The following is a 24048-nucleotide window of genomic DNA, read 5'->3' as shown; positions in this document are numbered from 1 at the left end:
ACTCGTCATCTAGTGATTAGATACAATTTGCAGTTGAAATCATCTATACAAATGATATCACTGCGATATGACCTTTCATTGCTACAATGACGCATCTGCTAGTCTTGTCGTGGCTTGTGATCTATTTCGTGCTAAACCCAGAGCCACTTGTAACTTTTCAGCGCAAGTAAATGTTCTCAAAGCTTCAGTGCCTCGTTTGAACGGAGAATCTGTGCAAGCCCACACGTGGCTTAAGAGAAAAACAGACCAATTTAAAATTGTTCAATAAGTTATCGTGTTTATTCTGTTTTTTTAACAGGAAATTTTATAAGAAACGAATCATTCTTCACAATTTACATGTAGAAAAATTAAACAACTTCAGTGATCGCAACTTACTTTTTACATTATCTTGCCCAACTAATATACATAATTGGATATTTGGAAAGGTTCCTTTCAATAATCAGAAAATTGCAGAAGTTGACGTACCTATTCCAGAAGTTGACGTACCTTTCCAGTATCCGACTATCTTAGTCACAACTTTACATCTTACATGTACATTTTAAAAATCCATACAGACATGGCAATTGACAAACGAAAAGGGACAACATGCTCAATATATATATATATATATATATATATATATATATATAATATATATATATATATATATATATATATATATATATATATATATATATACATGCGGTGATAATTCTACCTGGAATACAATCTGCGCGAAGACACCTGTCGGTCAGGAAAACAGAAAAAATACCGCAATTATACGGTGTCGCTCACATTTGATCAGAATTGGTACATACCAGTATGGGTACCAAAGATCAACAATAAATGTTGTTTCTATTTGTTCAGTGCAGGAAAATTCTACGTTGATGTTATGACAATAATTTCTGCACAGTACAACCAGAAAAACAACAAGAATGACAGAAGTTTGACATACTGCTACAGAGAAATTGATGTTTTGATCAAAAAAGGGCAAAAATTGTCCTAAAAACACAAATATTGAAATTTCACCACATTTTTTGCAAACAGCTTCTCAGCTTGTCAAAAGATGATCTGCAACATTTCGCGAAATCTATCAGCAATATAAATCACTGGGCCATAAGTAGTTACAGCACGCAATCTTATTTGCGCTAGTGATATGGATGTACATTGTATCTCAGACAGCGTCTAACTAAAAAAAATTATAAATCTGAAAATTTACTTAGTAAAAAATATTAGCACAGCTTTTCTCATTTGGAAAAATTTTTTTTTAGAAATTTACAGTTGTAAAAAAAAATGTTCACAATTTCATTGAGGCCACCCCCTCCCAAGATCTAATGGTCTGTCCCTTAGTTTGAGCAGGTCTGTTAATATGTAACAGTTCATAAACAATGACAGGAAATGACTAGAGGTCAGTGGAGTATCCTGTTTCAGCCATTGGCATGCGACCACTCATGAACATTTGCAGAATTTCCCTTTTTCTTACCTCATTTGCACATTTTTGACACTGATGTGTTCATTTGAACAAATTCACATCTCAACCCCTACATCTACCTGTACACCAAATACTGAGACGGTAGCTTTGGCGGTATCGGAGCCTTTGTGTGTGACGGACATACATCCGCACATACCCACAAATATACAGACACAGACGCCACTCAGACTCATCATATAAGCTCTTTTTGGTATTTATATATAAAACCAAATATGAGCTAAACAGAAAAAAATGAAACGAAAAATGAAAAAGAACAATTTTGAAACATTTTTCAAAAAAAAAGAATATTTTACACACTGGGGACATAACTATTACAAATAATATTTAACGTAACGATTTTTCATTGCTTGGTGAGTTCTAAGTTCATAAGTAGTCATTTTCGTCTCATGGTTATTACGTTATCGGTATGACGCGCCAACAAATACCTCAAGGTCTGTACGGTTGAGTTCGCTCGAGTTATTCGTTTTGCAGCGCTTGTTAAAGTTGATCGTTGATTTCTTTACGACGTTGTTCTGCTTGTCATTGGCATGTTTTCATTCCTCTTGATATGTTTGAAGCAGCCTACGTCATCTAGAAAATATACTATTTCGCTACAAAATAAAATTGACATCATAGTTGGCAAAAATACAGCAACGTGATTGGCTGAGACGTGAGAGTAACAGTGCTATTTTTGCGATACAGCACAGTTGGAATTACGCACGGGAGCTCTCAGTGAGTCTGAGAAAAATCCCTGGGACCGTAGGCCTACCTTTCCATGTAAATTCGTCCATAAAGATTAATCCACGATATTTACTGAAGTTTTGCTTTTTAATGGAATCCACTTAATCCAACCAGTTGAAAACGAGTACACAAACATTATTGTAAGTTTGAAATCACTTCGATAACGTTGAACTAATATATGAGTGCCGCAATACGGCGAAAGCGACTATGGAGAGGAGAATATACAGCCAATAACAGATCGGATCGCAATCGGCGCATGGATAATGATGTAATTTTACGTACGTTTTTGGATTTCAATATTACATCCCTTCATCAACCGCCCTACTGTTATGTATCCCCTTCTTTTTGTTTGATGATAGTCATAATCCCTCTACGAGGAAAAGCCAGATTCGTTATTGATAGAGTCAATCGTGCTGACTATCTCCATATGTCATCATTGACCAATCACCTCCCTGAGTTCTGGATGCTTTGTGTTTTCGTATTAGGGCATATTTCAAGCCTAGCTATATAGTGCTCGTTTTCTCAATGTTACAGAGGTTTGTTGTGAAATCATACATTGACATTGAAAATAGTAAATAGAAATTGCATTGAAGAAAAATCAGCAAAAATCTTATTTTCAAATTCCGTTATTGAAATCTCATCGCAGCAAACAGGTTGGCTGCGATTTGTCACGGATCATTGTGTTAACAGTAAACGCTATATTAACCAGTCAGCGTTTAGTTTGTTTGTTTTTTTGAACTCAGATCAATCACCCGAACTTTTCGTTGCCAAGGTCGGTGTCTGAAATCTCTGAGAATTCCATCTTTGATTGTCCAAATTGTCTCATTCTCCCGTAACACGCTTAACATCGAAGATTTCTCTTGTGAGGAACCCTTCATCAAATAGATTCTGAAAAACATACATATTCGGGTATTTTACTAGCAAAACTTGTTAACAGTTTGGTTTCCTTAAACTTTGTTCGGACGTCTCCCGCCAAAGAAAGAGCAGATGTTTCTCAAAGACATCATGTCTGGACGACTGGTAACACCCAGTTGTTCCAGTTCTTACACCGATAACTTGGCAAACAATATCAGGAGTTATCTTCTCCCTCTCAAACACTGCAATCAACCTGCTTATAGGTTCAACCTGCTCAGGACACTAGCTATAGATGTCATACTTGAAACGAGTGCTTTACAATCCGATATGGCGATCGAGATATTTGGAGATTTTTAAAATACTAAAGAGCCCGCATGCCCATATACTCTTGTAGTTATGGGTAGTATTTAATCATTCAAATTAAGTAAATTACATCATAATGTTGTCTTTATAAAACACAGGTTATGTAATGTATCAAAATATTGTATAACACACCTCATCTGCAGTCTGTGTTCTAAATCGCCATGTGATAGTTACGTGGGATGCGTTCTTATTGTGCTGATCCATGTAAACGACGTCATCAGGCATCATTTGTTGGAACTGTTACCTGCTAGGCATCAGTTCCGAAAAATGATGCCTGCTGACGTCAAAAACGACATTGGCGCATGCGCGAACCGGAATGTAAACAAAGATGTCGCCTGCGGCCGATCAAAACGATAGTCGAGAAATGTCTAGGTTTATCCTACTTTCTGAGGAAGAACTATATGCTCTGGTTTCAAACAAGGACTCGAAACGGATGAAAACGATAATCAAAGGTGCACTGAATGTTTTGCAGAAAAACTTTTTCTTGCCGGACCATTCCAAGGTATAAGTACATGCGACAAGTTTTGTGTATGGTACGTTCTTATACATGACTGCGGATGAGGTGTGTTATAAAACACATATTGACTGGCAATGAGGGTAACAGCACACCTCTTTAATCCCTCAGGCCTGTGAGTCACCCCCAAAAACAGACTGGGAAACAGTCTGTTTTAGGGAGTGACTCACAGTCCCTCGGAGTACAGACGTATGCTGTTGCCCACATGGCCAGTCAATATGTGTATAATAATTCCACAAGAGAGAGACTATACAATATAGTACAAAGACGACATTGCATAATGTCGAGAGCATGGAACGTAATGGAAATACTACACAACATAATGGAAAGACAACACCACATAATGGAAAGACTACACAACATAATGACAAAAATACATCACATAATGGAAATACTGCATACGATAATGACAAAACTATACCACATAATGGAAAGACTAAACTACATAATGACAAGACTACATCAAATAATGGAAAGACTGCATTACATAATGACAAGACTACATCACAAAATATGAAAGACTGCATAAGATAACGCATGCACAACATAATGTAAACTCACCACCTAAGACAGCTACGACTTTCCATATACTCGGGTGCCGTCTTGAAATTAGTTTAGATTACACTCACAGGGCTCGAAATTAATAACTTTTTCCCTGGTAGTCCACTTTGGCTACCATTTTCTGACGTTAGTAGCCAAGTGACATTGGATGGTAGCCCATGCATATTTTAGTTTAGGGATTTTTTTCATTAGCAAGAGAAGGAAAAGCTATTTTCAAGATTCTGCTCATGAAGTGAATTTGTTAGTCATTTGATGTGAATATTTGCAAACCTTTCTTACTAAAAGGAATCTGGTATAATTGACGACAGTGACACTAAAAGGTTTGGTGACCTATCGTTGTATTGACATACCGTTTCATTCTCAGAGTTGCATGTCAATTTTGATAGTCGTCATGGCAATGACCACCACCTTCTCAGCAGGGCTAAAAACAGACCATGGGCTTTCTGTAGTAGGGAGGAGTTTGTGATTGATACATTTTGATCAAATTGCAAAGAGAATACGCTTTCGTTGGCCATCATTTTCTGTGCCTGTCACCAAAGTACATCAGTTGAGATATTGAAACTTTTGTTCCAAAGTTCTAGTCGCAAGGTCGTCTTTGTAATTTGCAAAACAAAGTCATAGTCTGGCCTTACTGTGTCCAGCTGGGTTTGACTGCATTTAGCTCGTCCAAAAGTGAAAGACCGGACATGGCACGCCAAGTACTGACTGAATTTCATGTCCAAGGCTGTGTTAGTCCATGTGGGCTACCATTTCATGGACTTTGGTAGCCCCAGGGAAAAGTTGGTAGTCTGTGGACGCGGGACTACCGCTAATTTCGAGCCCTGCACCCACATAGTTGATGTGTATCATAAGAGCTGACAATTCACGTTCCACTTTAGAGGATGAATGAGCATATGATAATGATCATTATTTAATTATTAACACGATCACAATTTAACTTTCTGATTTTTTTAACGTAACTGTCTTTCTTTCCAAAGGCGGAATAAGTGATCTACCGTGTACATTCACCGCAGACCTTGAACACTGGTGTTCTTCAACTTCCGGGGAGAAAAAAACGATTTCAAAACAAAAACAAGATAACTGGCCATGACCTAAATACTTATTCCGGTGTATACTTCTCCAGGAGTGGATATTCTTTTTGATGTTCTTTCAGGTGCCTCTGCATCGACTCTGCTTGCTTTCTCAGCCGTGGTGGCATCTCGTCGTACACGTCGTTGAACATCTCGAATGGGTTGGGTTTCAGCTGGGCCTCAGCACCGTCCAACGCATCAAGGACCTGCGTGTGTGAAACAGTATACGTAAGGGGAATTGGCAATCAAGTCTTGAGAGGGATGGTCAGGTTGGGAAAAATAATGATTAGCATAAACAGTTTACAAAATTGCAGTCTCGTTATTTTGTTCAAGAAAGTGACCACAAACTCATATAAAGTCCGATATTTTTTTGAAAGCTAAATATACATATCATTCGAAAACCTCCCAAAGATCTACAGGATCATCCCTCCGACACCAGGTGGTCACATCTCCTCCACGGATAGAATGGTCCGTCTCTATGACAAAACCTGGAGGCCATTAAGTATTTCTCTACTGTTAATGAACTACGACAGACTAACTATGTTAGTCGCTCTGATGAGGCCAAAAAATAAATTGTACTGTTAAGATAACATTGTTTTCAAAAATAGGGTAGGTAGGTCGGCAGGGATTTTTTAACAAAATATTTTTAACACGATTGGAACTAATTTGGGATAATTGGATTTTCATATTTTTCAAATTTCTCAAAAGTGTTAGGTGCCATATAGCTGAATGTTGCAATATTACAAATTACTCATAAAAACAAGTGTGTAACTTAAAAAGAAAAGCAGATGAGCTTACATTTACAGATTACACCGACATTACTTCACCATCCAATTATCCCAAATAAGTTCCAATCGTGTTTTTTATTTTTAAATATGGACTTTTCAGGGGTTCAGGGCGATCAAACTGTATCCACAAGGTTTCCAGAAAAACGTATCAAAAATATAGAAGGACTAAAAACATAAAAGACGTCCTCGTTCAAGCAAAATTCAAATGCGAGGTGACGAACACGTGATTTTACGGTTTTTTTCTTTCTTTCTTTTTTTTACTTCCGTGTTAACGTAGCTCTAACAAATTATGGTCGGCAGGCAAAAAATTAGGGTAGGTCGGGGTATCGGAACAGCACATTTTGTTTTCTTTGGCCTGACCAACAACCTCTGGTCTGTCACCGATTACCGTCCTGGAGTTGGAATTTGAACATTGCGAATGTAAATCAATGCTGCCATAAATTGATTTGCATGCATTGGATACAATACATGGATACAAAACACAACCTTATCAGAGGGGAAAAGTTAACAAAAGAGTTGTAAAATGGGTAAAGTTATCACAAAAACAAATTTGACGAAAAGGAAAATCAAACTTTTTCAAATTTAAGCATTGGCAATGATGGATGAGTGGTATTTCAATGAACGACTGTTCGCTTTAGGAATTTGTATTTACTGCTTGTGTTACATCTAATAATTATTAATATTAGTGACAAGATCAGACAGACTGACACTTTTGTTGTCGCATATCTACTCTTGTTGATAAGGTTCCGTGGCAATTTCGGTTGCATTGCTTGAAAACTTGTCATTCTTTGCTTTGTAAGTTAAGGGGGCGCTGATCACGGCTGCCTAAACGAACGTCTTGCTCCCCAGTTTTATCTGTTTTTGACTGATTTTAGACGATTTGTGCTATATAACTCAGCGTGTTTTGCCTTACACAGAATAAGGAAAATTCGTTCATTGATAAACACTCAAACAACCGAGAAACTAGTTCACGCGTTTGTAACTTCGCGTTTAGAATATTGCAACAGCTTGCTACATGCTATCAGTAGTTACCAACTACAAAAGTTTACAATCCATACAAAATGCCGCAGCTCGACTAGTTACCGTACAAGGAAGTTTGATTATATAACACCTGTCTTATATTAGCTCCCTTTGCTACCAATCGAGCAAAGAATCAAATTTAAGATCATTCTCATAACATTCAAAATTATCTCCGAAAAGTGCCAAGATTATCTTCGTCCGCTGATAAACACCCGTGTTTCTCGTTGTACAAATCGTTCACCAAACAAATTAGTTTACTGAGGTGTGACACTGCAAGACAACTAAAACATAATGGCTAGTTAGTTAGTCGTAGCGCCGATTTTATGGAATGAACCCCTTCGAAACTCCCACATAAACTACACCACCGATTCTTTTAAGCGTAATGTAAAGACATACCTCTTAGAGGATTATTAGACAGTGTAACTTTGTCTTTTTGTCTGACAGACGTTTTCTGTTTGTCTTTTGACTTTTCTCAAATGGATTTTAGCCCTGTAAAGGTCACTGAGACGAAGTGTAGTGCGCTTTTAAGAAATAATAATAATAATGATGATGACAATAATAATCATTATTCTTATAATAAGAATAATCATCATCACCATTATTGGCATATTTACAATTTTCCAAGTTTCTTCAAGCCATTCGCTGTCTTTTTCATCATCCCACCAACACATTTTGGTGATGTATTTTCGTAGTCTATCGATTGGATGATATCTACTCCAGAAGTCAATTTCTTCTTTCTTTCTGTAGCCTACGGCATCTTCATTGGTGCTATGGTTTGCAATTCTGAAAGAAAATTGAAAAGAAGAAGGCGTTGTTGCGTATTATGATCATTGTTACCTATCCATTGTTATATTTACACTAAAAAGCGGTGGACGCCGAAAGGGTGTGTGCATCGACAGGAAACCAATGAAAGTATTTTTTTACATACCTGTAAGTCATTAATTCGATCAACACAGGTCGGCTCTCACTCATTGCAATCTCTCTGGCGGCTTTTATTGCGTTGTACACAGCAAAAGTGTCATTTCCGTCCACTCTGATTGAACACATTCCATAACCAGCACCACGTGAAGCTGCGAAATTACAAAAATGGTTAGCAATTCCGATACTTCATGAATAGGGGCGTGAATTAGAAGTAGCACACGCTGTTTTCTCGTGGTTTTGCTGGGTGATGTATCTAGCCAATACTCAAAATGTCACCCAATAGGTGAAATTGATTACTCTTTATCTCTTGACCAACCGATCAAACACACGCACAAAAAATATCATTCTTGCAATGCTTAGTTATATCCGTTATGTTTACAAGAAGCGAGTCAATTCAGTGTTCATAGGACAAACTGAAGAAGAGATCATTGAAATATTATTCATTACCAATCCCATCACCACGGTACTGCTGGTCGGAACATGTGGATATTGCATAGCCGTTGTTGCGGCTGCAAGAAAATTTTAGAGTGGCAAGTCAGGAAGTTTATATTTATTAGATCATGATTTGTGAAAGACGTTAGGCATCAAAGTGGTTTGTAAAGCCCGGTATGCTGATCATCAACGAATTAAGTGATGTTATCACATGCACAAGCCAAGTTTGTCGTCTCTGAAGAAAAAATACGGGATTTATTCTCTGGTCGTTCTACGTCACGACAACCCCCGTCTATGTCATCAATTTTGGTGCGTCGGACCTTTTTTTGTCGATCTTCGGTGTGCTCGTAAATATGTAAACAAACAACATGGCGGCCGATGTTTCTCCCACGATCAAAAGTCATGTAATGAAATCGATATTTTCACAGACTACGACATTACAAATCCGAACAATGTAAACTCAAGAGTGTACCGCCTGTATATTCCGAAGAAATTACGTGAATAATTTGCAGAAACAACGAACTCGAAGCTGGTCGCGTATACCGTGGGTTCCGTACGCATTGCAAACAGGGTCAGGCGCGACGTTTACAGTGTTCGCACCGTCGAGATTCAGTCGATATTTTTTCCCGAAAAATAGCGTATCTTCGTCCATGATAAATTTCTAGGACTATGCTATCTTTGAAATAGAGTATAACTTTACGGAAGGTAGCCTACGTGTAGACCGAGAGCTGTCATTTGCTCCACACACGAACGAACGTGAGCGCTAACGCACACGACGGACGACTGGAAATGATTGACAACTTGTGCACGGCGTACTGATATTTATTCCTAAAGTAGTTCAAAAGTTTAAACGCAGAGTCGTCATGGAAAACTTATTTTATTTTGCAAAAAAGTAACGAATTCTTGGCTTGTGCATGTGATAAGTATATTATTCCCTAATATTTTTCTTCGTTCAGCTCGGAAAATACTCGTGTCGTATAGACCGTATCACCACTCGTCTTCGACTCGTGGTGACACGGTCATTACGTCACTCGTATTTTCCTTCGCTGAACGAAGAAAAATAGTAGGGAATAATATCTAATTATACGTACAGTGAGCGTTGCAAAGTCAGTCACATTCACTCGGGAAGATCATCTGGGAATATTTCTATTTTGAGCAAAGATAGTATTATAACTCTACCATAACAAAGGAGATTGTACTATACTTTGTTCTTTATTACATACCACTTCAGAAAGTTTAGCGTAAATGCACAGCAAGGCAGGATTTGGATATATTAGGATATCTACGTGACAAGTATACTCTGAGCTGGCACATTTCAGGACCAGAGAAAGTAGTTTCTTTTTATTTATTCACCATCCAATGAGCGTCCTTATATTTTTTTATTTATTTTTTTAATTTCAGTTTTGTTTTTTTTTATTTTCAGTTTTTTTTTTTTTTGAGGCGTAGAGTGTCAAAGTGTGGCACAAATGAACTTAAGCTCCTTAAATAATTTCTTCAACATGGACAAATGATTAGAGCAAAAATGTAAATATGCAGATTAATCTGCTATCTATTACCATATGTACAAAACCGGGACTTCCATCGTAGAGGCAAAGTTGAAGGCTGCATGAGCATCGCCCATACTTGCTGCTCCATCACCAAAATAACATGCCACACAGTTCTTCGAGCCAGCTCTCTTCATTGCATATGCAGTACCAGCGGCTGTGTCAAGATTTACGAAAAATGGATATTGTGGAAACTCCGATGAAGTGCTTATTGTTGGCTCACTTCTACCATTAAACATAATGTTTACAAGTTTTACTGAAGTAATTTTGTGGAAAAACTTCCAACTTTATTATTTGTATTTGTTGTTGTTTAGACCAAAACTTAATTTTTGTTTATTGTTGTTTATCGTGTTTATTATGGTTCCGGAAATTTAGCAAAATATTATATACAACAGTTGATGTTCTGAACACTCACTGCGCATGACGTACAAACTTTTCTCAACAGAGACTTTTCTAGAGTTTGGACACAGCTGTGAGAATCTATGTACAGGCGATGGCTGAACTTTGACCGAAATGCACATTTTCAGTACACTCATCACTGTGCATGTACTATGATTTATTTGCGCGGACTGTGCTAACATGGATATGTTTGTTACAAAGTTTTGGCCAACAGTCTTTATAGTTAAATTTATTTGTGTTACTTTGTCGTGATTCTTGGGTTAAATTCTCATTACTATCAGATTTTCCATCATGCTTTATGGAACCTGTAATGGCCACGCACATGGATGCGGCGTGCTCCTCTATACCGTGAGTTTAAACATAATAAACCAATGATTTTTTGTTGATCGAAAACTGTGAGTTTCTTCAGTGTCACTGGGAATGGTCGGCGACAAAATATTCCCCACAATTTTTCTATCCCATTTCGCAAATTTCTTTGTGCACGTTAGCTGAAAAATTTTAAGATGGGAATAAGGATGCGTTTTCGCCTTCTAGTATGAATGTAATTTTTTTTTTTTTTTTTTTTTTTTTTTTTTTCACTGAAAGCCACCAGTCTACCGGTACAAAAGCAAACGATATTATGCTAATTGCAATTTTTAAGAAGAGCTCCATGAGAATTAGTAAATAGGTTTGCATACAGATGGCCGTTTTGAAAAAATAAAGTGTAGCAAGCTTGTAACTATTTTTAAAATCATACTAATTTATGTTTCTATATTGCCGTATTGTTGCTGAAAGCGCTATTATTTCCTGATTTTTCCACTGTCGGTATAATACTCTTTCTTGTTCTCCTTCAAAATTTTTGTTGCAACATCTAGTGTCAAATTTGTCGGCACAGTCTGTGTGTATAATAGTTATTGTTGACATCTGAACATTAATCCGGACCAGCATTACTTGGCAATCGCTGGGTTTTCTCTCGACTGTGCGATTACGCATTTCGAGCCATTTTCTACCCTTTAAAAATTACTGACTGCGGGAAAATCGAGCACAAATACAGCACGACCATATGATACATGGTGACCCAAGCGCTTGGTGTAGTGACCAGGTCCTGTAAATTTGCTGTTGTTTCTAGTCAGAATACTCCCTCGGAAAAGACAAAATATCGCCTGTCATTCAACTTTGGTGACGTGCGTAACGTGAAGCGTGCGCATAGAAAAGAAAAGCCAAGAACATAGTTGTGGTTCAGTTTCCATGGATACTAGTGCCTGTTTATATTCATGTTTTGATAGGATATGTTGTTTAATGTCATAAGTAAGCATTAAAATACTGTCCCCTAAAATGTCAAGTCTGCTCCCTCCCCCCTAATTTCGATGAATGGGGCAGAAATTGCCCCCTTCAGTGAACATGTAGAGAAAACACTGCAATCATGGCATTGCATGATGTACACAGTGTCTTACCCTTGCAGGGTTAATACTTTACGTTGGAATATGGTTTAGGAAGAAGAACGAAAAAATGTGTTCTTTTAATAGAACACATGTGATGAAATTATGTGATTTGATATAAATATATGTCCATTTCCTACTCCTAACTTAATCAACATTCTGCAAAGACATTAGAAAGGTTTCAGATTTCCAAGAGTTGTCGCTCCACCATTTTACTTCGTTCTTCCATATATAATTGTACATTATATTCATGGCAAATATTATATGGTCTCGATCTCCATATAGTCACTCTCATTCTAGATATAAGTGTTAATTGTATGGTAGGGTTAATTGGGGTTAATTATGAAAACAGCCGTAGCGTAAGCAATGGGATATAAGTGCTGCGCACCGTCTTCAATAGCAGCGATATGCAGCACCTACGTATATTGCATGAAGTCATTCATGTGTGGTTTGAAGGATCGTTTCCCTTCCTTACCTTGTGGCATTCCTGTTGCCAATGGAGATGATATTGTGACGTAATTGAGCTCTCTTGATCCATAATGCAATGACATTTGACGAGCTCTGCCACCGTCACGTACATTACCGATACATTGATCAATGAATTGGTCTACGGTGAAACCTCTCCACATAAGAACTCCTATATAGACGAAATGAGAGAGAGAGAGAGAGAGAGAGAGAGAGAGAGAGAGAGAGAGAGAGAGAGAGAGAGAGAGAGAGAGAGAGAGAGAGAGAGAGAGAGAGAGTATGGCATTAAGGCATAAGACGAGGTGTTAAAATGATCCTCTGAAATGTCCCTAACTCAAAATTAGCCTGCACCCGGGCACCACCTCTTCCTGTTACAATAGTTACAACCAGGTCCTACAAAATGACCAAAGTCGAACCAGTTTGCAACCTGAGAGGAAACAACAGGCTATGAATCAGGCGCAGAAGGGTTGAGTTATCTCACCTTGTTCTCTGTACTGCGCATAGATTACATCAAGGAAATCCAAAGCTGCAGCACTCCCAATGTTTGCGCCTTCTTCACCGTCACACTTTATATACAAACCAATCCTTCCCTTTACAGTCCATAAAAATTGACGAAATGAGGTTATGCAGAAAATAACACTTTTACACATCTTAATAAATCACATCAAAAGTTTAAGATTTGAAAACTGAGATTCATCACAGAAATTTTAAGTATGAGAGGACTGACATTCATGAGAAAAATGCCGAATTTTGCCTTGCAGTATTTCTTAGAAACAGAAAAAATAACTTTCAAACGAATTCATCAAATTACTCGAATCCTTTAAATTAAACATTGCCCCCTATTCTACAAATTTCTCCTGTCGAATGATCGAAACAGGTGACATTGTATAGCTTGCACCTATATACAATAGTGAGATACATGTCAAATAACTGCAGACCTGTCAGGTCTCGGCGGATCTTACTTCTTCGCTGGCACTCCACAGAACCTTATCCATCGTGTGCAGTTTAACCATTGTTTTGTACATCTGCAATATCGTATCCTGGCCAAGGTTTGGTTCTTCTGACTTGTTCACAATGTCACCTTCCCAGTTCAAAACTCTGTATATCGGGATGGTGTCCTGCAACTCGGGTTTGATGAACTGCATCGTGTCCACATAAGTGGATTTCCAAGTGCCTGGAAAATGTGGTTTGTCATCGTCGATGGGGCGCTGTCTTTTCATTTCTTCGGTGACATCGTGGGAAGTGTTGATTGGGGTCGATGACTGAAATCTTGTGGTCTGCAATGATGAAATGTCGCTTAAGCCCTTGCTGAAGTACAAACTCTGCGAGCAAATTTAATAGTGATCTTCAGCACTCCGAAGAAAATCATAAATAGTGCATGACCACGATGGTACCAATTTGAAATTTGGAGTCGTATGTTAGCCCGTTTAAGAAGCCGTCATTATTTAAGACTTGGGCAAAACTTGTGCTGCGCGGTTCCCCCTTAGCCCCACAAGTCATGAAAAAATTGAATGGCGGCCAAATACTTGTACTGACAAATTTAAGAGTACCCAAACTAAAATAACGAACAAGAAGCTCTCCAAACACCCGGCCAAGTCATCTGGCATATTTACAATCATCATCGATCTTCGGCTTTTACGCAGTCGGTGTGCAGATATCTGAGTTGTCTCTTCATGTAACCCACCACAGATTGGAATTGCGCCATCACCGACTCATAGTCTCTCAGCTCGATGTTCCCTCCGTCAAACCTTTCAATGTTGCTGTTTTAAGAATATTTTATAAACATACTGTCTCAATTAATTGGACACTGAATCAATCACGGCACAATGCAGAGAGAAATATACTTTGTCTATATTCACCGTAAAAATACTCAATAATCTAACTGATCCACTTGCAGAGCATTTCCTGGTATTCTTTCAACAGAAGAGCCGATAAGGAACGGGCCATTCTTCAAGGGCACAATTTAACGCATGACACATTTTCGAGTGTCATAGGTAACGGCTAAGGAGACGGAAAGCCGAAGAGAAAACCTCATTTAAAATAAGAAGTGAAACATTAAATTCAGTGGGCGAACGACGACATTTTCAGTACCGGACAAGAAATAATCTTAGAGCGGTATTATCAGCTTATTCTGTTACGAGAATATTGTAATCAGCATAATAACATGGTCCCTAATAACATGCTCTAATAACACGATCCTTCGCCCTATTTTGCAGCGAAAATGCCATACATACTATGGATGATAAACTCCGGTGAACTTTGCGTCCGACTACCGTCGAAAACCTCGGCAACGACGCAGGGCGATCGTGCAAGCGTGCTTCTATGACACTGAAGAGACGAAGGTAAACAGTGACTAATAGAATCCCACACTATCATTTTTCTATCATTAACATGCAAAAATAAATATTTGTCGGCATTTCCGCCAGAACGATGAAAATAAAGCCTGTTGGTGTTACAATCAGCACGGGGGTGAGGTAGAGGGTGCGGGATTGCTTAATTATCATTAGCATCAATGCTGTCAAAAAGCAATTTCAGTTTTCAAAATATTCTGGGAAATAAAAATGATTCCCTTTATGATTTCATTCTCTGAAGTCATTTCACTGTAAATTTCAATAGAAGTTTACCGAACGTCTTGCCTTGGCAACTCTACTCAGGCTTGTCCTATTGTAAATTAAGCTCACTGACGGCAATGAACAATACCTATATCAGCCTTTGGCTGAGGTAAGGCAATGATTAGGTGCAAGCTACGTTTAACTGAAACCTGGTATACATTGACAGATTCCCCTGGTGCTCTTGCACACCACTGCTATTGATATCTGGATATCTGACCAGTTTTCAGGAAAAAAAGACGTACAAAACCTCTCAGGATAAATAAACACAGAGGCTGGAATATAAATGAAAAGTTTCAATGGCTTTGTATTTTATGTTAATTATCAATAAGGAAGAAATACATAAATATAAGCTTACCTTTGCATCATAACTCTTAAAATATATATTAAATATGTGTAAATATACTATATGGTAAAGTATCCTCAGAATTCAGGTAGCATAATTGTATTGTGGCCAGAGTATTCTGATTTGAGTCCAAAATGGATGCCAAACATCGAAGATTGCCGCTAGAACAAAACTTGAGGCATATCTTTGGTCAGGTATGAGAAGTCGAGCAATTTGTATAATTTGTTGAATAAACTGTAAAATAATGCAAAACGGATGCCAAAATCTGAGGCAGCTGCCAAAATGGATGTTTCAGTGTATAGCTAGTCATATCTCAATCAGTTGAGCATGCTATTGATTTCGGTGTCTTTGGACGGGTTTCGAGTGTCCAAGGACTGTTTCTTTTTTTATATGAACTGTAAAATCAACCATTAAAATCCAAAATTGATGCTAAACATCCACGAGGGCCAACGAAATGGTTGCCTGACAAATATCGAGACGTATATCATAACTTGAATCGCATCTTAAAGACTGACTTTAGTAATTATGGTTAGGTATCAGAGGTCGAGGAAAATTTATCTTTTCTTATTTAAACTGTAAAACCATTCATGGAAATGCTAAATGGACGACGAAAATCTAAGGTGGCTGCCACAATGGCTGCCTTAACAGTATCGAGTCGTATCTTAACCTACCGAGCATTTGTGAGACTAATTTGGCCTCTTGGGTAATGTTTCATTTTGTTGAAGGAATTGGAATCTCTTGTAATCCGTGTCCCTGACCTCACAGGTGTCCTCATGTTTTCAGTTGAAATTGCTTTCCTTGCAGCCTAATGAATTTTTTTATTCATATCTTGGTAGGAAGTTGTAGAACTTTGTAACATCCTCAGTAATGATCTGTTGCTCGAGTGATTTTAGACAAATGCATTCCCTTTTATCATGAGTTTAATTCCCGATGCATTTTAGCTTCCGAAACCAGACCGAACACGGTGTAATTTTTTTTTCACTGGCTGCAGGGTATAATAAAAGCGTCACTAGATTGTACGCATGCGCAGTACAAGCTCTGGTCGTTGGTAGATTCGGCATCAACAACATTCCTGGCTGTGATATCGCAGCGGTACTTGTGGCGTGTATCGAACGCGCTCGGGTCATTGAGGTCATCGCCACAACTGTGGCGATGACCCCAATGACCCGATCGCGTTCGATATACGCCACAAGTACCGCTGAAACATCACAGCTTGTCCAAGCCGTGTACACAGCCGACGCATTTACACCTATTCTGGCCAACTTCGATTGATCTGGATTACAGTCTATATGATTTTGGAGACAGACTATTAAATACATTCTCTCAAGGCTTTTATGGATAGTGAAAACAGTAGTCTTGGCAAATACCCAGCCCCACCAAGCCACAGGAGTGTACGTGTACGGAGGCCAAATTGTAGAAAGGGAACTGTCATTATTTACGGCCTAAGGGTCAGATGAATCACCTCGAAAATCCGAAGATCGTTTTGTACGCCCCCTGTTTTTAACAGCTTAATTAGGCTCTACATCATTATTCGGTTCACCGATTTTGACCAGACGTCTTTCATTCCCTGAATATAGATAGGTCCACTAATTTTGTAAGTTTTAATAAGCACGAAATTCTTATTATCAGCTTATTTGTATATCTAATGAATTTCTGGAATTAGGATATGTCAATCTTGGGCGTACAAATTGTGACAGACCTCAACTATTTATTGATCATACCTATGGTTTATTATGCCCAATGTTACATGAGCCCACTATTCTAATTACTAGCTCATTTGCATATTTAACGAATTTCTGTAATTAGGCTGTATATCAATATTTAATGCACTGACTTTGGGTTTGACCTCTGCTATTCATTAATCATAGCTACTTGAACTTAGGGAGTGTTCAGTTACGGCTTGGGGTGGGCCGGCAAATTATTCCTGCGCATCAGTCAAAAAAGTGAACCCATTGCACCAAAAAATTGATGACCCCCCTTTTAAGATGACAAAAATTTCATGATTCCCCCCCCCCCAACATTGCTTGAGTAAAGCTGCACACACAAACACCTCTGGAGGGGGTGGCAATAGAATCCAAAAAAAGATTCTCAGGTTTTTTTCAAATGACCCCTTTACAAACTCGCATGGTGCTAAATGTTAAAATTTCCCCTTCTGACTTGCTATAGTTTTGAATTACCCCTAAGCGAGATTGGACAGAAATTACAGGCGGATCTCAATATTTTGTGCAAGCGTGTTTGTATAAAATTTTGATATTTGGATTTAATTGATAATCAGCTGTTGATAATGTTGATTTACTATACATGGTAGTCTATGAGAAAACTTATTTGTAATACACAATATTTATGCATTTATAGACATTTGATAATTGACATAAATATACTTAATTGGAATAAGGTTGTTACAACTAGTATGTGTACAAAAAAATTGACATGAGAATATCACCAAAAATGTTCAGCCACTATATATTTGAGTCTTTGATAAAATTGACTTTTTTAAAATGATTTTTTCTCCAATGAAAAACTTGCTATACTTGTGCATATACAGACGCTGGATAATTAACATAATTGTACTTGATTTGAATATGATGGCTAAAGGTGCATATTATGTGTACAAGAAATCTTATCTTGGAATTTCACTTAAAATGTTCGTCCACTATACATGGGAGTCTATGAGGAAACTATGAATAATTTTTCCTATACAAAACAAGCTAAATCTATCTACTTATAGATGTTTGATAAGTCATTTAAATGTACTTGATTAGACTAGGGTGGTTGCAAGTGGATGTGTGTGCCAGAAATTGGATTATGAAATTTCACCGAAATGTAGATTCACTGTACTTGGTAATCTATGAGGAAACTAGGAGTAATTTTTCCCAGTACAAAATTAGCTAAATTTGTATATTTATAGACATTTATATGTACTTGATTAGGCTAGGGTGGTAACAAATGCATGTGTGGATGTTTTTTGCCTTTCAAAAATGTGCTAGGTGTCCTGTAAAGTGTCAGTCTATGATATAATTATGGTACACTTACATGGCTTTGCCCAATATTTGGTATGAATTTGAAGAGAATAAATATGATTCCAAAAGTGTCCCATGCCCTCAAAAGTGCCCCGGATAATTCTGATGGTTATATGCTCCCACTGCTATATCCAACAACTTTTACGTAATTGAAAGGATTTGTTTGACTTCAAAAATGTGCCAGGTGACCTGTAAATTGTCACTTTACTGATAACATAATGGTAAACCCTCACTGATTCGTTAACATTAAGTATTGAAAAGAATACATTTGACTCCAAAGGTGTCTCAATGACCTCAAAGGTGTCCCCGGACTATTCTGATGATTATATGCTCCCACTGCTTTATCCACTAACTGTTACATAATTAAAGGGATATGTTTGACGTAAAAAATGTGCCAGTTGACCTGTAAAGTGTCAGCAACTAATAGCGCTGTTCACGGTTACAGGTTTGTTACTAAATATAGCTGTACGCGCGCGACATCGGACACGCAGCTTGAAATGCGGACAAATTTTATCAATGTTGCATGCGTGGCTGTTTTTGCAGCTTGTACTCTGAGTCGTGAATAGTTTTTTTTAGTATTCACTGTTACACTAGCAGTCGCCCACTGAGATGGTATTTTCGTCGTTCTTGCATGCGTAATTTTCAAAAGCGTAATCTAAAAATGCGGACAAATATTTATTTTTGCATATTAATGAGAGAACAGTGACGTAAACTGTGAACTGCCCTATAGGATGATGGTACATTTCCACAGCTTTGTCCAACGTGTAGAATTGATTTGAAGGGAATACATATGACTCCAAAAGTTTCCAATGACCTCAAAAGTGTCCCGGATTATTCTTATGATAATATGTTCCCACTGCAATATCCAACAACCCTTACATTATTAGAGGAATGTATTTGACTTCAAAATTGTCCAAGGTCACCTGTAAAATGTAAGTTATGAATAGCATTATTGTACATGTCCACTACTTTGTCTAACATTAAGTATTGAATTGAAAATATCTTTGACTCCAAAAGTATCCTATGACTTCAAAGGTGTCCCTTGATAACTGTGATGGTTATACCAGTATGCTTCCACTACTATATCCAACTACGTTTTTTAATTGAAACATATTGTTTTATTTTACAAGTAACCTTAATCTTTAATTGTATTGGAGTTATATTCTTGAAAAACACTAGCCCCTGCCCTTGTAAATTCTGTTCCGGGCCGTAATCTTGTACTTTTATATCCAACTTGAAGTATTAAATAAAAGCAATCAGTATGACTTCAAAACATTGATATTATTTCAAATCTTTCCCTCAATTGTAAGATAGGTGTATGTTTTTCAAACCACTTGCCCCCCCCCCCTTAACAACTCTTTAAAGCTTCAATCTTGTCTTTTTATATTTCACGTGAAGAATTAAATAGCGTCAACTGGTATGATTTCAAAACTGTGCATGATTTCAATAGCATCTCTTTATAGGATAGATATATTTAAAAAACAAACAATAGCCCCCCCCTTGACAATTCTGTCTTGACCCCTATTCCTGTGTTTTTCATATCCATTAATGTATTGAAAAGCAGCGATTAGTATGGCTTCAAAAATGTCCATATGACTTCAAATGCGTCATTTTATAGTTAGTATGACTTCAAAAATGACCATATGTCTTCAAATGCGCCATTGTTATTCTGTCCTCAGTCCATTTCGTATATTTATTATCCAACTTAAAGTATTAAATAACAGTTAATATTACTTCACAAATGTCCATGTGACTATAAACACGTCCGATTATGCGGTGGGTATTGTCAAACTTCAGTATAACCCCTATCTTACTGCACATTTCGTATGGTTACCTTTGAGGTCAGGGACACCTTCGAGGCTTAAGACATGTTGCAATGCCAAGGTTCAAACAGCAGCAAACACTAAAAGGAAGGACATAGGACGGCAAAGGACAGGATTAAGGCAGAACAGATAGCCTAGTTAGGAGGTGAAACATTGTATTCTCAGTACGTAATTAGGAGCAGGCCAACATTTTCAGCACAGGAGAAGACGTAGTCTTAGAGCAGTATTAGGGAGCCTTCAGTATTTACAACGGGGTCGGCCGGGGGAATTTTTGGAAGGGTCACTTTTCAGAAAACTGTTAAAGGGGGAGGGTGACTTTATAAACCTGTCTTGGGAGGAAGGTCACTTTTGACAGAAGCTGATTTTATGGCCAAACCTTTGATTGCCTGTGTGACATTTCCTGAATAGGAAATCATCAACGAAATACAATCATTCTTTCAAGTACATACACATTATCCACAAGTTTCATAAGCAAACAAGATGCAGTGATATCCTGCAATTCAACACCTTGAACAGTTAAAACTGATGAAAGACAAGAGACAAAAACATATGCAACAGGTGGAAAAGTGTATATCAATTATCAAATGTACATAAATGCAAAGACATTGTTAGTTTTATATTTGAAAAAATTGTGCACAGTTCGCTCGTAGACTGCCATGTACAGTGAATCAACATTTCTGAGAAATTTCAAAATCAAATATCTTGCACAACCATGGATTTATAACCACTCTAGTCAAATCAAGAACATTAATATCAATAATAAAGCATACATAAATGCACAGATTTACCTGATTTTGTATTAGAAAAAAATATTCATAGTTTCATCATAGACTGCCATGTATGTGAATCAACATTTCGGTGAAATTCCAAAATCAATTTCTTGTACACAAATGTAAATGTTACTTCCCACATCAAGCAAAGTATATTTAAACATATTATCAAACATATAAAATATACAGATATAGCATGTTCTGTGGGGAAAAATTGTCAATAATTTGCCTGATAGACTACATGTATTATGATTTGATATTTTTGGATGAAGCACTGTATCAGCCACATCTTGCCTTCTTATAGTGGCACAAATATGGTGACCCTCCCTCAAATGTATGAAATACTATATCTCTTCAAAAATTCTTGCGTGATAAATTGCGACTGTCCTTCTAAAAACAGCAGCCCTTCCCTCCGTACTTTGTCTCTAACTTACATAACAATTAAACAAATTGTTATGTAAATACTGTTTCAGTTATTCCTGGGGAGAATACTGCAGTGGTTGGGGAGGATCAAATTTTAGAATGTCGGACAAGGGGGAGGGTCACATTTTAGACAGAAGGATAGGGGAGAGTCACATTTTACGGTACAGGTGTGCGCGGAATTCCCCCGGCCCACCCTCTGTAACCACTGAAGGCTCCCTTATCACCCTATTCTGTAACGAAATTCCGTAGCTTTTCGATCGGATTCGAACTCACAACGGACGGCACCCACTCACCTAGCGAAGACATCACAGTCAAAACCGCTCGGCCAAATCCCCACCCGTAGAAAAGAGTGGTTCAACGACCGAGCGAGGTCGTTAGAATTATTATGATTGAGACGCCGCCATATACTGTACTTGCACTCACAGACTATCACACATCGCAATGAATACATCGCTTAACTTGGCAAAAGACGGCCTCGGGGGCAATTCTGTCCACAGCAGAGCTATCAACCAATTTTGTATTTCACCCTATTCAGCCCTAATCTGAATCTGAATCTGAATAAATACGTTGAAGGACCAGAATTCTGATATATCATCAACGGGAAAAAGAGGGCACAAAGAGACAATAACATTGTCCTTCGTGCTATTTTGCAGTGACAATGCTACACTTACTGTGAATAGTAAACTCCGGCGAACTTTGCGTCCGAATACCGTCGAAAACCTTGGCACACAATGCAGGGCGATCCACAAGCGTAATTTCATCGTCGACACTGCACTGTCACTGAAGAGACGACGGGTAAAAACACTGGGACTAACAGAGTCCAAAACACCGATCAGTCAGGTGCTCAAGCAAGCACGAAACTCCAATTTTGACCCTATATGGTCGTCGCGACATGTACTCAGCCCGATGAGATGCTGTGCGAGTGATTTCGGTGTCCTTTGCAAGGGGTCATGGACTTAATTCATTTCTTTCATTGGCCGACTTCTTCTTTAATCTGCATGATAATCCAAGATGACGGCTGAAATGGCTCCTTCAGTGTAGTCACAGCTGTGCCAATGGTTTTGGTGTCGACGTCTTTGGACTGGTTTTCGGGATCAAGGATTTTGTATATTTTATTATATGAACTGTAAAATCAAAAATCTAAACTGGATGCAAAAAATCTAAAGTGGCTGCAACAATGGCTGCCACAACAATACTAAATCGTATCCCGATCTACCGAGCATTTGGTGAAGGAATTGGCGTCTCTTGTTATCTGAACTAAAAATAAGTGTACCATAAATATCTTAAATTAAGGCAAACTATCCTCAATAGCAGCTAAAGTGGTTGCCATGACAAATATGAAGTCGTGTCCTCCCTTATTGTGCATCTTTGAGGCCGGTTTTGGTGTTTTTATGCGTTTGAGGGGTAAAGGGTTGACTTTCTCATCACATAAATTGTAAAACCACCAATTTATATCAAATTATGGTATATAACTGCTGCTGTGTCTGTAAAAATCGTTTATTTCAGTAGTGAATGAAGCTAATTTGACTAGATTTTAGTTGCATTTATTTTCTTTTTCACTTGACATTAAACATGTTTGATTTACTTTCCAATTAGCCAGAAATATGCATTCTATTAAAAATTGTCCTATCTGTCAAAGAATGCACAGGAGGACGAGACACAGTGTTTCATACTTCTTTTGAACCCCACTTATCTTAAATATGAAGGCAAAATACACAATGTTGGCTTTAAAACAAGAATTGTCTCGACAACTCTGAAAAACCTTTACAGCCTCAAACCTTTTAACCCCTACCTCCCCTGGCCGCATCTTTCAGTTTGACGGCAGTGTACCTATGGATTTAGTTGGGCGGCACAATTTGTTGATATGTTTTGACAGTTACCTGTCATGTCACACTCGTAGAAAATAGTGCGAGCCAGTTGAGAAGTTGAGAAGTAGAGCACCTGTGTCTTCCTGTACAACATGCAGGATCACCTGCAAAACCATGATTAAACCACCCATTAAGATATTAAAAGATATTAGAGATGTTAAAGCGCTCAGTAGGTTAAGATACGACTAGATATTTTTGTTGAAGCTATTTTGGTTGCCATCTTTGATTATTGGCGTCCATTTTTCATTTCTATGAATGCTTTTACAGTTTATATAACGAAAGATACAAACTTCTACCTCTAATACCTGACCAAAGACACCAAATAAGTCTTTCAGACGCACTATAAATTAAGATATGCCGTTATATTTGTTGAATAACCATTTTGGCGGCCTACGAGGATTTTTGACATCCATTTTAGATTTTAATTGTGATTTACAGTTCACGTCACAAAAGATACAAACTCCTTGACCCTTAAAACCTCACGTCACAAAAGACACAAACTCCTTGACCCTTAAAACCTCTCCAAAGACACTAAAATCAGTCGCATAGCCGCTCCGTTGATTGAGATATGACCCAGTGCTCACTGAAAAAGCCATTGAAATAGGCTATGGCTTCCCAGAAAAATCAACAATAAATGTATTCTCAAAT

The 24048-nt window shown here is 37.9% G+C and overlaps 1 protein-coding gene across 2 annotated transcripts; it reads right to left on the bottom strand.

The window, feature by feature from the left end:
* Positions 1-250: 250 nt before the first annotated feature.
* LOC139150050 (2-oxoisovalerate dehydrogenase subunit alpha, mitochondrial-like) lies at positions 251-22483 on the bottom strand. Of its 2 annotated transcripts, XR_011556184.1 has the most exons (10): positions 22204-22483; positions 13504-13818; positions 13023-13131; positions 12552-12713; positions 10272-10416; positions 8731-8792; positions 8291-8432; positions 7977-8145; positions 4264-5760; positions 251-3546 (listed from the first exon to the last, which is right to left on the bottom strand). XR_011556184.1 is itself a non-coding variant. In XM_070722199.1 (9 exons), the coding sequence occupies exons 1-9, from the start codon at positions 22291-22293 to the stop codon at positions 5584-5586; spliced, it is 1371 nt and encodes a 456-aa protein (XP_070578300.1). In that variant the 5' UTR covers positions 22294-22483; the 3' UTR covers positions 251-5583. The 2 variants fall into 2 exon arrangements, 1 of the variants encoding a protein (XP_070578300.1); XM_070722199.1 differs by having other exon boundaries at positions 251-5760.
* Positions 22484-24048: the final 1565 nt, after the last annotated feature.

The sequence above is a fragment of the Ptychodera flava genome, chromosome 14 (assembly GCF_041260155.1).
Source record: "Ptychodera flava strain L36383 chromosome 14, AS_Pfla_20210202, whole genome shotgun sequence".
NCBI classification, from domain to species: Eukaryota; Metazoa; Hemichordata; class Enteropneusta; family Ptychoderidae; genus Ptychodera; species Ptychodera flava.
Note: the sequence above shows the minus strand (reverse complement) of the source record. Positions and strands in the feature narration are given on the sequence as shown.